The sequence below is a fragment of the Halichoerus grypus genome, chromosome 4 (assembly GCF_964656455.1).
Source record: "Halichoerus grypus chromosome 4, mHalGry1.hap1.1, whole genome shotgun sequence".
Classification (NCBI taxonomy): Eukaryota; Metazoa; Chordata; class Mammalia; order Carnivora; family Phocidae; genus Halichoerus; species Halichoerus grypus.
The window spans coordinates 53,377,248-53,391,076 of NC_135715.1; the positions used below are offsets into that span (position 1 = coordinate 53,377,248).

A 13,829-nucleotide genomic window follows, 5' to 3' on the forward strand; every position below is an offset into this window, starting at 1 on the left:
GTGCTGTTGCCCACCTCCCCCCCCCCCCCCGCCGTGCTTCTTAGCACAGTTCCAGGTATATGGTAAAGAGCTCCACAAATATTTGCACAATGCTGGCGCATCACCCACCCCCCCACACCTCCCACCACGTCTGGTGGCACCAGAGGCCAGAAATGCAACATGCTCAAAGCTCCAAATCGCTAAGGAAGAGAGAAAGGAATTAAGTATTTACTATGTGCAGAGTTTTAACACCGGGCAGCATGTAGAGGGCCTTGTGGATCATAATAAAGAGTTGGCTTGTGCAGATTTTGCTAGATAGAGCTGATTTTCAAAAAGCAAACTGCAAGAATAAACAAGTACAATGTAAAATGGGGGAAAATGTTTGTAATAAACCTAAGATAGCATGATTTCTCAGGGGAGGAAAAAAAAAATCAAATTCAATTAGGTATTTTCAGATCGTATTTCCATCCTCTTTTTTACTCAGGCTTCTTTACTTTGGGTTTTGACTGCATTTTTTATTTTTTATCCCCACATCAATGAAGTCATCTTCAGGGAAGCAGTTTCCTTGGCCCCTCCAGTCTGGCTTTGCAGTGTTATAAGGAGCATGGAGTAGATTTCCTCTCTGAGGCAGCCAATTTCCTAAGCAATTAAATACTGTTTATATTCCAAACTCTGTGCTTGGGTTGAAATTGTCAAGCTTGGTATTACCTGACTGGTTGCCTGCACTGTATCCCTAGCTAGTTCATTCTACTGTAACTGCCATCTATTAAATTTTCCAATCTGTTCTCTCAACGGATCACACAGTACTTGGCGAAGGTGCAGCTCCTAAATTCTGCAAGTTATACTCATCTATATAAATATATATTTTTGAAATGGCAAAGCTTGCAAATTACTTCACCCAATTGACATCCCAATCTGTGACCCTCCCACAGCAAAGGCAACGCCATGTTCCTCTTAAGTGCATAGACATTTGTGTACTGTTTCCTTAAAAAGAATAGGAGGACACCAAACTTTTTGTGAAATCCCTCCAAGAGGTCACAGAACCAAGGCGCCAGTTTTTGTCACGTCTAAGTGGAGCATGGAAGCCGATAATGCACAACGTGCAGGATATTAAAGAAAAAACGACTTGTTGCAAAATCAACATTCCTGGTTGAGGATGTTGCTCTTTCTCACTCTGGCCACTCCTTATGATTTGTAGCCTGAATGGAAAAGGGAGATCATGCCTGTGTTTGCCTTTCGTGTGCTTTTTGTTAAAGGAACACCCATGGCCTATGTACTTATGTCTGTAAGACAGGCCCTCCCAGAGCAGTGGAACACGGGCCGTTGGCTAAAAAGCCCTCGGTAGTTACAGTGGGGAGCTTTCAGCCACAACGGCGGCAGCTGATTAGGGGCTCCCAAGGCCTGAAAAGGGCACAAGGGCTAGAAGCAGAAGTCCTTTTTAAAAAGAATTCTCTTTTAAAGAAACAGAATGTCAACCTCCCATCCTCCTAAAATAGGTTTTGAGCAGCTTTCACACATTTCATTTAGTGAAAACACCCGATCAGTTTACACGCCGCCAGCAATATACTAGCTATGCTCTAAAACACTCCAAGGATCAATCACATCTCTCTTCTCATCAGAGATCTTTAATGGCTTCTCCACTGCTTATGGAGTAAAACCCAAATCCAGGGGCAGCTTCAGGGCCCGACCATCTGGCCCCTTCCAGCTCCACCTTGCTCTATAAACTTCCATGCCGGTCTCATGTGCGCTGGAACAGGCCCCTTACCCTTCCCCTCCCGTGCCACCTTCCTCTCTGCTTCCTTGTGTCTTTTTTCCTAGGGCTCCGGCCTCTGACCGGAATGTCTTTAAGGCCCTTCTTCTCCTGGGAAGGAAAAACCTTGTTTATCCTGCACAGTTCTCCTCTGTGAAGATTTTCTCGATACCTTCATCAACACTTGCCCCCGTGTTCCCAAAGCACGTTGCTCCTACTTTGCTTGACAGTCAAGCCAGTGGCTTTGTACTACCTGAGACACCTGGGTGTGGCCAGCCACTCTAACCTGATGCCCCCAATGGCGCGAGGAAGGTCTGACCATCATTTGCCCGTAAATGCAGGTGCTGCTCAGATTCCGTGACTCTGCTCAATAATGGAAGAGAACTCACACATACACGTGATCCCGAGGTAGAATCTGGCCCCTCCCCAATCATCTGCAGCTCACTGGGGCAGGTACTAAAGCCTGCATATGGCTTTATCCCCCATAGCATCAAACACGTGAAAGGAGCACAGCAAACTTTAAAGAAATGGAATGTACTCCTTTTTATTCCTACTTATTCTGTAGGTGTCAGCAGTGTCCCTTCAACGCCATCTCTGAAGGCAGGGATGATCCCTTTCTGCATTTCGCTTCTACCCTCCACAGACCCCAGCGCCGTTTCCCACGTGCGTGAAGGAGGCTTTGCGAAGAGTCCAGGTAGGTGGAAACTCCAGGAGCTGGAGGCACACCAGGACCCGCCTGCCCACAGGAGACACCAGCCTCGCTCGGTCAACACAGGTGCGAAGACAAGAGCCCGCTCCGGGGCTACTGCGCATGACTCTCCCGCCCCTCTTCCCACGAACCGTGTTGAGCGGCCGTACACGCGCGTGCTCGGAGCACAGCGGCGGAAGGGGCGGGGCTCTGTCCCGACAGCAGGAGGAAGCGCTTCCAACCGGCTCCTGCTTCCGGGTGACGTCGCCCGCAAGCACTCAGCACGCGGAGGGACCGAGACGTCTGGGGCGTTGTGTGTGTGTGTGGGGGGGGGGGGATGGCGGGGTTTCTCCGGGAGTGGGCCGTGCCTCCCGCCGGGGCGGAGACGCGCGGGCGGCCCCCTACCTTTCAGCTTGTCGGCCAGCAGCGCGGCCTCGTGCTCCGAGTAGTGCATGATGGCCGGCGGCGAGGGCGGCCGCAGCCGGTCCTCCTCCAGCTTGCGCCGGTGCCGCTCCTCGCGCGCGCGCATCCGCTGCTTGCATTCCCACTCGTAGAAGTCGTCCCTGGCCTGGGCGAAGTCCACGTGCAGGCGGCCCGAGTCCTTTTTGTCCGTGCTGGACCCTAATCGCATCCGGTAACCTGAAAGCAACAGAAAGGCCGGTGGCATCACAATGTCACCGCCAAGATGACCGCACCATTTTGTCCGGGCCCTCAAGGCACCCTGGGGGTGGGGGCAAGGGGGCTTTCGCCTATTTCTTTTTTTTTTGCCCAAAGGGCACTGCATTCTTCCCGTAGGAGGTGGGAAGCAATTACCCTTCTCCCCAGTGATAAGGAAGTACTGCCAAGTTCAGCTTATTACGGATTTGGGGATAAACACGCTTCTGGGAGGTGTCTCAGAGGGTCACCTATCCATCTTTCAACCCAATGTTACTAAGAGGATGACCTCAAGAACCGGGGCACTTACCATAACTCCTTCTTCCCTCTGGCTTCCAGGAAGCTCGGAAACAAATTTGGCACGTAGCATTTTTCTCCTCTCTGCCTTTCTATGGCCGTGGTGTTATATTTTCAATTTATAATAACTCTATTGTGTAAGTGTTCTTAAATTCTTTTTTGAAAAAGGCAGAGTAGGGGTAAATAAAGAATATGGTATTTAAAAAGACCTACAAAGTAAATTCCACAACACCTCACTCACAGGTTATTGCTTCATTCCCCTAGAAAATGCTGCTCCATTCTCTCTCAGCAGCTGCAAAAGCCACAATTACCAAGGCAATTTTGCAAGGCTGTTTTATTTCCACTTATCCTCTGGGGCACACAGGAGACTATTTTACCTTCAATCAAGAGGTCTCACCGCTGCCTTCTTACAGCCCTGCAGCACCTCATCTGGCATGCGGCACTGCACAAATTGTCCACGCAATCTTTGAAGGCCAGGGGAGCCTGTGCAAGAGCACAGAGCTGGACCCAAAAAAAAAAAATGGGCCTGGAAACCTTTGGGGGATTTACTGTGAGCTACCCAACTTATAAGGATCATGTGCAGAAACCTGATCTGAGAAATCAACACAAACAGAACTGAAACCAGACAGCCAGCCTCACTTCAAAATGAAGAAGACTTGGCTTTGAGGCTGCTCTTCAGTTTGGGGTACTCAGATTTTAAAAACATAAATTTAGGTCCCAGCAGGATCACAGCTGTCGGGGCTGCCAGAGGAGAGAGCAAAACGAGCACTTTTGCCGTGTAGGGGCTTTGCAAATGAGATACCACTGTGAAATGCTAGGCTGCACTACACTGATGTTCATGATCTCCGTGCTAGATTTCAATGGATTATCTCGGCATTTGTGTTGAAACTCTGCTGAAAATCCCTGCAGAGGCTGACTTCTTCCCTGTAGGGCACTTCACAACTTTGAGAAGTTACAAATACAAGACAGATCTCACATCTGATTCCTGTTATGCCCTTCTCACTCCTAGGTTTAAATGATGTTCTCTAAAAATAGGAAGATACAATAATACCTATCAAAAACGCATACATCGATCACGTATGAGCAGAATTCATGCTAAAGCAGAGTGTATCTTGGTTCTGGGCCATAGAAACTTAACAAGTCAGCAGGCCACGGTGACATACACTAACAGCTGAGCAGGAAATGCCGCCTAAGGCTGCCCAGCGGCCCTAACTGGCCAAGCGTCTTTCTTCTGTTCGTGTCCAGAGCATCACTTTTCAGATATTTCTGGTTCTAAAAAGTACCCTCTCCTTCACCAAAACATCATCATTAAGGCCTTAAAAGAGATCCTGATGAGGCTGAGTCTAAAATTAGCTTGGCCTTCAACTGTGAACACAGTCCTAAAATTAGGCCTTCCAGCTGGGTATGGGCTTGTAGGAGCTAACACACAGGACGGGCAGCCTTCCTTCCCTCCTGCCCCTCCAGTTAATCAGCCTTTCAGATCTTCCCTGGACTGATGTACAACCTCCCCAGGGTGGCTGATCGTTGTGCCTCCAGGCAGGGAGGCTGGAGGTGAGGCCTTTGCTGTGGGCTCCTCCTGCTGCAAAGGGGAAGACCAAGGAGCCATCAGGCATCTGGCTCAGAAGCAGGACCAGGATCCTGGTTGGAAAGAGCCTAGCGTCAAGGAATAAATACAGGAATACCTCTCCCGTGCCTAAATTTGGGCCTGTTCATCTTTGGCAATGTCTCACAGGGTTTCTGATTGTGTCTAAACTTTGTGTTATGTTGGAGCTGAAAAGCACTTTGATCTACTCTAACCCTCTCGTTTAATCAGGTGGAGTAAAGAAATAGTTTTATGGTTGAGCCGTGGTTACAATCCGGGTTCCCTGGGGCAGGTCTGTGAGAAATGAGCATCAGTCTTTCTTTACCATCTTCAGGATATTTGTGTTCAAAACATCCATTTGCTGAATGGTTCCTATTGTTGCAGGTGCCCTGCTAAGCACTTAATATCCATTATTTTGATTCATTCCTCATAATAATCCTATGAGTTAGTACTGTTACTACCTCAATTTCGCAGATGAGAAAATGGAGGCCAGAGAGAGGTTATCTTGCCTGAGGCACGTGAGACCCAATGCCACGCACTCAACAGAATCCCCAACTGTGTAATAGACTACTCTGAAGCTATGGCCCAAGAATACATGACAAGTAAAACACATAGCTATTTGTGTGTTGTAAAATAATTTTTCTATGTTCGTCTTCCATCTCTATTTTAGAATGCTTTCAGGTCCCCCTCCCCGCTTTGTAAGGTTTTATTGGAATAAGGGCTTTAAAGTTCTCCATAGCACTGCCTGGGCTCAGCAAAGTTGCAGCAGTGCTGGAATAACCCCAAGGCTTCTGGGGTTTGCAAGGGAATTCCATGGCAGTAAGAGCTGCCTGCAGAAATTAAGTAAGCCTGGCAGTAGCATTCAGAGTTGGTTTTTTTTTTTCCTATTCTTTTCTCACCTTCCCTCATTAGCTTTGCCTCAGGAATAGGGAGGTGGTGTGCTGAGTGACAGACTGAAACATGCAGAAGGAGAGCGTGAGGGAATGGCAATGAGTTGATTCTAAGCGCACATTTCTCTAAGACCACATACCAATACCAGATCTATAGTTCTCAGATTTGGCAAAGGCCTCGAGGACAGCCTCCATGCACTTGCCCCAACACCCACAGGCAGCACTGGGTCTAATTTCAACATCTGTAAAAATCTCCCTATCAATTGGCACCCGAGAAGCAGGTATCCTGGGGTAGGCTTTCCCACTCTAAATGCACTAGCAATTGGGCAGTGATATCAGGTCTTCCCCTAGGACCTACGGACTACTTTCTGCAAGGAAACTGATCTTGATTTGGTACCCTGGGGTCTAGAAAGTGAACCACTCTGAAAAACTGAAATTATGCTGAGAGAGTATTTTATTCCCCCAGGGAATTACATCCAATAATAATAATAATGGTCCTCAGTATTCATAATATTGCTTTTTATCTAATAAGCACTTGAGAACATTAATTAGAAACTCGATGGAATTCCTGAAGACTGGTGGTGGGAAACCCTTCCTGCCGCGAAGTGCACTCACAGACTTAACATACAGCTTCTGGCAGCCAAGGGAAAAGGCAGAGGTCCTCCTTTTCCATCCCCAAACTGTGAGGACTTTATTGTGCATTAAGGCAAAAGGGAAATAAGCTCCTATTAACATCACAAAACATAACAAAAATGCCTCGAATACCCCTTATGTAATGCAAAGTACCGGAAAGGTAAATGGCTTTGTCAACCATGAATTCCTCTGCAAATCGAATGTGACAAAAATTCTTCTTGCTTTTCCGAATGGCTGTAATATCACCGCACTGCTCAAAGACTTCTTGAATAATTTCCTCAGTAGCATTTTCTGGTAATCCTCCGACAAACACGGTCTTACACCCAGGAGGTCGTTCTCTTGTGGAAGGAGGAGGAAGATCTAATAGTCACAACAGAAACAGAGGGGTGTGCCTTTTATTTTTTTGCCCTCTTCCTGGTTCACCTGGCGAAAGTGAAACTCGCAGAGTAACTTTCTCCACCCTGAGTCGTGATACATGTCTACACCGACTCACATTGATGTTTTTACCTCCTCTCCCCTCCTCCTCCCAACCTTTACGTTCTGTGGTCCTTTCTACACAGGGTGGCTAAGCTTGTCCCTGAACAGAGATAAAGCCAATGTCAGCATAATTTCATTTCCCCTTAATAATACAGAAGCCCAGAAAATGGGGGAAAAAAAACTTCACAAAGTACAAAGCATGATGAGATGACAACATGATGGAAAACTTGGGCTTGCTATCTGCTTTGTCTTGCTGCGGGATAATGGATCAGCAAGGCAGAGAACAGGACCTGTAAACATGCGTAGTACTTGCTCGGTTGGGGAAACACCGGGGCCTGAAAACGACACTTTTTTTTTATTATTCACATTTAAATAAGCCAACGATTACATTTGGGGGAGGCTGTAGGAAAAGATAAAATGTATACTGTCACAACATTTTACCTAGTTTATATGTAGATTACTAAAGCAATCTCCTGAAAAGTCCACTTCAAAAAGGCAACACTGATTAATATGAATAAAAAAAAATTCTAGCTATTTAAGCCCATAAACTTAGTATCTGAAACTAAATTAAAAAAAAAAATTCTGGCTCATTTATTTCATCAAATGTATGTTTCCTTCAAGCAAATGCCATTTGGCCCAGGAACTCTGAGATGCGGGCTCCCCCCAAAATTGCTAACTGCCAAATTAATTCAATTTTCCACCTAGCAAAGCACATTTCAGAGTTTTTCTCCCACATTTGTGAAGATGGATGGAAATGCTCACATATTTCACACTATGTTCTGCAGCAACTGCTAGATTTCGTTGCATGCAAAAAGATTCTTAATGCTGGGTATGTATCCCCACATCACATAAGCTGGCTTCACCATGTCAATTCAGCTCCTGGATAGAACACATGGACATAGCCCCATACATCTGTGCTAATCTAGAGACAAAAGCATCATGTCAAATGGATCCCCACTTTGTGCATCCATGTGGAAGGATTCTGAGTCACATCTGAAAGTGCATGCAATGCTACATTAAAAAAAAAAGAAAGAAAAGAAAGAAATTTAAATTGAGGAGCAGGTAGTTCTCACAGGTATCACTTACTTGGATTTTGAGGGAAAAGAGTACAACTTTTGCAGTGGATTATTTCTTTGACGACAGCCACTTCTGTTGGCGGTGGGGGTGGTACAAGCCCCAGGCCTGGTATCATTGGGTTAATGGGGGTGATCCCAGTCATCATGTTGAGGCCTGGATCAAAGCCTGGGACACAGATTGAGTCTGTAAAGTACACAAGATAACGTTTTGGCTGGAGGATCTTAAATCAATTTTCATTGTTATTTTTGCTGTTTTCCTGCAAAGATTATTTGACTTTACGCTTTCTATTTTCTTTTTTTTTTTTGGTTAGGAATTTCTCCCGGCATAAGATGTAGCATCATAGAAAGCTATTCCAGAAAGATAAAGAGAAAATAAAAGATGAACTTAAAACTACATGAAAAGGAAATTATATCACTTAAAACATTAACATGGCAGAACAGAACACAGCATGTTAAAGTGGAAAACCACGCACCATGAAGCTTTGCTATTGTTGCGAATGTGATTCTGTTTCTTAACATCGGTGTATTGTTTACGCTCGCTGCCTTATGACCCAGAATGTGGGAAGAATATCATTTAACATTGAAGTGCCCTGTGAATCTAATTGTCAATCTGGTTTTATCAAAAGAGCCTTCTTATCCAAGCGACCTAGATTTGGAAAAGTTCAATTTATATGTGCATACTTTGTAATGATGCATTCAGGTCCGACCTAACCTATTTCCCCCAGGAAACAAAAAACAAAGTGATTACTATGGTTGGGTTAAGTACATGTAGGCACACAATTAGCCGTATACACTTCTGCATTCCATTGGATAATCACACTTTCTTCCTATAATTCAATCAACAAATAAATAATTGACCAACCCTCCTGAAATCTTTATGCCCTATTATTAAAAAAAAAAAAATTTACGCTCTGTATAAAAAAATGAAAGGGGGCCAAAAGAATGGGTTTTCCAATATAAGCAATGAATTGTTTTTTTAGTGTGGTAATGAAACAAGTAATTTCAATGGTGATATGCAGGGATTTACTTTTCCTAAGTAAGTCAGATTTATTTACAAGCAGGGACTGTTAGAATACTGTACTGCGTGTCTAAGAGTAGCTGGGAAGGGACCCCTCTCCAGAGAGTGCTTCTGTTTGCAGAAAGCAGACATTCTCACTGCTGGTGGGATGATGTTCAGGTAGAACGGCACAGATACCACCAGGAGTAGCCACTGTGACCCTCCGCAATGAACTTCCTTTTCTTTTCTTACTCTCCTATCTTTCCTCCCCCCTCCTCCTAGATCATTCCCATTCCTCCCTCCCGGCCCCTCTGATCTGTGGCTCTCACGGACAGCCTCTGCCTCAGCCTCCTCACTCTGCTTACCTGTGCTGAAAGGTGGGAGAAGCCCAGAGGCCGATGAAGTGACAGGGATACCCTTTGTTTATGAAGACACTCCAGAGCATATGAAGCACCGGCAAAAACTTTTCCTTTCTGGGAAAAGGCTTATGATAGCTTTCCTCTATACCCTGGATATTTCCGCTCTTCCTCTGGGTTGAACAGAATAAGCAGGGTGATCCTGATCTATAAGCCCAAGAGGACTGCTGTCCCATTTCTTAGGAAATCCATCTAACTTGAGAGTGTACCAGCATGACTTCAATAAAATGAGGTGTTTTTTTTTCAATATTGGTTTTGTTAAAAAAAAAAAAATGTAAATATAAATGCCAAATATGCATTCTCATTCAAAGGAGTCACCTTGACATTCTAGGTACTTCCTCTGTAATTATGGTTCTCAGTTTCTTCATCTGTAACATGGGACTGTTAGGCTGAATAATCTCTTGGGGCACAGTATTCCAGGATTCTGTGCTGACATTGCTCAAAACAAGTGATATAGAAAAGACATAAAAGCTGGGAAGTGACAGGGACAAGATTCACACTTTGGTTATTCATTTAAAATCCTCATAAAGTTTCACAGGTTTTATTCTCATTTTACAGATAAAGAAACTGAGGCATAAAGCAGTTGAGTAGAATCCCCAACATCACAAAGCAAATGGCAGTGTCCACCCCAGGGCCTCGGTCTCTGGCTCCAAATGTAAACATGGCTCTTTTGACTACCTTAAAGTCTCATGTAGAATGACCCGACTTGATCATTCACCTGATATATGTCACTACTAAAAATTTACTCTGCTCTTAAAATAAAATCAATACGTATCCTTCTGATCCAGACGCCAAGTCTAAAGGGGGAAGTTCCAGAACAGAATGGCTTTCAGTGTCATCATCACTGAAACAACAGATTGGCTTTCAAGGTGAATATATTAGAAATTGAAATATTGGCATGCGTATGCCTTTATTTAATCTCATTCCGTGCATAAGATTCATCTGTTTCTTTCCTGGCCTGGCCCTCACTGTTGTTTGCCAACACAGGGTGATTTAAGGCTAAAACTGCTCAGGACAGCGAACCCTGTGAATTACAATAACCAGAATGTTGCCCACAAATGAGATTAGAAGCCCAGCGTTTGCATTCTCTTTTAGTTGTAACAGACTTCTGTTTCCTTTCTGAAGGCCAAATAAATAAATACATCTTTAGAAATGGGGACAAAACACACAACTCTTGAGCAAAATATTTTAATATAGAGCAAGAGTTACTTTGCCTTTTCCAAGACATCAATATGAAGAGACTCTGAGGTTTAATGAAATCTGCATGGTGAGTGCAGTAGCTTGAAAAGAGCTTAGAAAGGAATTAACACTTAAATTATGTTGGACCTCAAAGGATCTGAGATTCAGTATTTGAGAAGAGGAAGTAGGGAACGATTAGACTTTTATTTTAAAAATAAGAACCCATTACTTTTTAACAATATATGAACAGATGGAAATTGTTTTCTCAAATAGCACAGGAACCTATTATGTACTAATTCATTAAAGCAAATGCACACTTTTTGGGAGTCTGAGAAAGACACATGCACAGGAAGACAAAGGTGAGGGGAGAATGCAAGCTCGAAGAGTCAGTTCCTCGTCTTGCTTTTAGAAAAGCTGCCCCTGTGAACTTCAGAGATAACGAGTTATAATTCCACTCAGGGAAAGGAGAAAGAAGGCTTAAATTGCAGCAAGGAAGAATCCAATTAAGTACAGAGTAGAACTTTTCTTTGAGAAATTATACTTAAACAAGAGGAAGTGTTATTTATTTCCAAGACTGCAGCCCTGTTCAGCTTTCCCCCTGTGTCGCAGACCGCGAGGACAGAGGCATCAAGGCCAAAGATCAGCAAGTATTTCTTTCTCATTGTCTTTTCCCAACTGGACAAGACACAACCAGAAACAAAAAACCTGCTTACTGGACAAGACATAACCAGAAACAAAAAACCTGCTTCCTGATTCATATGTAGTCAGGTGTTTTATCAGTTAGATGAGCCAGGTGCAGAGAGCAGGTTAGGGTTTCGTGTTCAGGACGTTAAGAGGCATGACGGTTTCTTTCGTTCATTCATTCGGCATTTCCTGGGCACATACTATTGCCGCGATATGGGGTCAGGAACTGTAATATGGTCCCCACTTGGGGAAAATCACTGTGTTTAAGGAGAACATGAAGGATGAGCACCAAACTGAGCAGAAGAGTTGAGAAGTGTAAACTGAGGCTCACCGCATGGCCCAGGAAGAGACGGGCCGGGGACCGGGGACAGCCTGATAGGCCTGGGGGACTCTAATCAATGTCCATGCTATAGCATGGTGAGTATAAGACACTGTGACCAGTGTCCTGAGGGGCCCTGGGAGTCAGATTAGAGAAGGGACCTTGCCATTCAAGTTAGTGCATTCTGACTTTATTCTCACTGGGATGGCAGCCAGCGAAGGTCAGATGTGCACTCTGCTGGGCAGAGGCCTCCTGCCAGCTATGCTGCACCCCCCCCTCCTCCTCCATTGCTCCACTGCCCCAAGCAGTGGCTGGCCCCCTTTCTGCCCTTTCCCATCAATGCCTCACTGAAGTCTAATTACTGGAAATGAGAACTTGACCCCACTTGGAAGAAAGGCAATAGAGGTCTGTCTTGGTCAAGGCCAGGCCTAACTAGATTAGGCGTGAGTGTGGATGCTGGGCTGGGCTGAGGCTTGGGGGACAGAGGTACGCTGTCAGTGCCAGGAACAAGTGAGGCCCAGAAGGCAGGGCACCGTGTTCCTAGAGAATAATAAGAGAGAAGAGGCAGTAATCAGGCCAAAGGTTAGCAGTAGGTCTAGTTCTGGGCAGAGATCCTTAGCAGCAGACAAAACACAAGAGCGGGGAGGCCAGCGTCACTGGGGGACTGCATCGGCAGGTCACTGGGCCTGAACCACCCTGATCCAGGTTCTGACTCAGTCCAGGTGGAAGAGAAGTTTGGCAGCAATGTAACAGGGTGAGGCTGAGAGAAACCAACAGTCAAGGAGGTTACCTGAGCTGGGACTCAGGCTGGAGAAGCAAGACAGGATCCAGACACCAGAACCAAAGCCTAGGGTTTATGGAAGGAGGCAGATACCCCAGTTATCAGTCCTGGGGCCTGGGTCACAGGCTGACCTGAGTCAAGCCCAGCTGGATGCTGAGTCTTAGAAGACAGGGCCCCAGGGCCCCTTCCTTGTACCTGAGGCCCTGACGGGAACTTGAGTCCAGGGAGATGCCAAGCTTCCGAGGGCTGGGGCAGACAGGCTGGAGGGGCTCTAAGAAACATGTAGAAGCTCCTCTCCTTTCTCCAGAGGAATCACTGCCTCCGAATATGATGCATCATCACTGGACAGAGAAACTACGTCGTGATACGTGGGCACATTCTGTTCATTGCAATCGACAACTCTACTCTTCTGCAATGTCAGTTAAATTCACAAAGTAAATGCTTTTCTTTTCATTCCATGTCCTTCTTTTCTCTAATATTCTTAAAAATCATTTCATGATCAACAAAGGAAAGCAGTTTTTAAAAAGGTAAACTCGAGCTAAAAGGATCTGGGCAACAGCTGAGGGACACTAAGGCTGACTGGTCCCTTAACCTGTCTGGGCTTCCATGTCTTCTTCAGGTAAATGTGAGCATGAACACCAGACTTCCCACCTCCACAGAATGAGAGCCTCAGAGAGCACAGTCTGTGTGAAAGCAGTGTATCAACGTGTTAGGGGCCCAAATCTGCAATCAAATGTACCTGTGATCAGGCCCTGGGTCTCCCACACACTGGCTGTGCAACCTTAGGACACTGAATCTTCCTAAGCCTCATTTATAATATCGCCAAAATGGGATAATCATATTTAAATTGTAATACTCTTGTGAGGATTAGGTGGGACTTAAAAAAAAATCTTAAGTGTTTAACATAATGTTCAGCACATGGCCAGTACACAACACATGGTAGCACTTATGTGCAATGTTAATAAATATGTATTTTATGTATAATATTTACATAACCTTATATAAATTTTATTAATATTGTAGACACATAAAGGATCATGACGATGATGATGAAGTATTTCTTTTGACAAACAGCTGAGTGCCTACTAAGTGTTGGATGTTCCGCTACGTACTTTGCCTGTAAAGATATCGTATGAGTCCCTCCTTCAATGAAGTGACAGTCTGGCGGCAAGAACTCCTGAACAGAGAATGACAATACAGTATGACAACTGTTGTGAGACATTTAAATAGGAGGTGCTACGCACAGAGAAGGGAGGCACAGGTCTGGGTACAGGTGTGATGGTGTGAATCGTGTCTCTCTGAACAGAGAGGCTGAAGTCACGACTCTCCTGGTACCTGTGATGTAACTTTATTTAGAAACAGGGGCTTTGCAGATGTAATCAAGAGAAGACAATGTCATACTCAATAGGGTGGACTCTATCTAATAT

At 45.0% G+C, this 13,829-nt stretch overlaps 1 protein-coding gene across 6 annotated transcripts in view; it reads right to left on the bottom strand.

Moving 5' to 3' along the window:
* ENOX1 (ecto-NOX disulfide-thiol exchanger 1) overlaps positions 1 to 13,829 on the bottom strand; it is a 550,763-nt gene that overhangs the window by 156,755 nt on the left and 380,179 nt on the right. For all 6 annotated transcript variants that reach the window (XM_078070327.1, XM_078070326.1, XM_078070323.1 and 3 more), the window contains 3 exons: positions 8,037 to 8,210; positions 6,627 to 6,833; positions 2,823 to 3,056 (listed from right to left, as the gene is read on the bottom strand). In XM_078070327.1, coding sequence (XP_077926453.1) covers positions 2,823 to 3,056; positions 6,627 to 6,833; positions 8,037 to 8,210 — 615 coding nt within the window. The remainder of the gene's footprint in view (positions 1 to 2,822; positions 3,057 to 6,626; positions 6,834 to 8,036; positions 8,211 to 13,829) is intronic.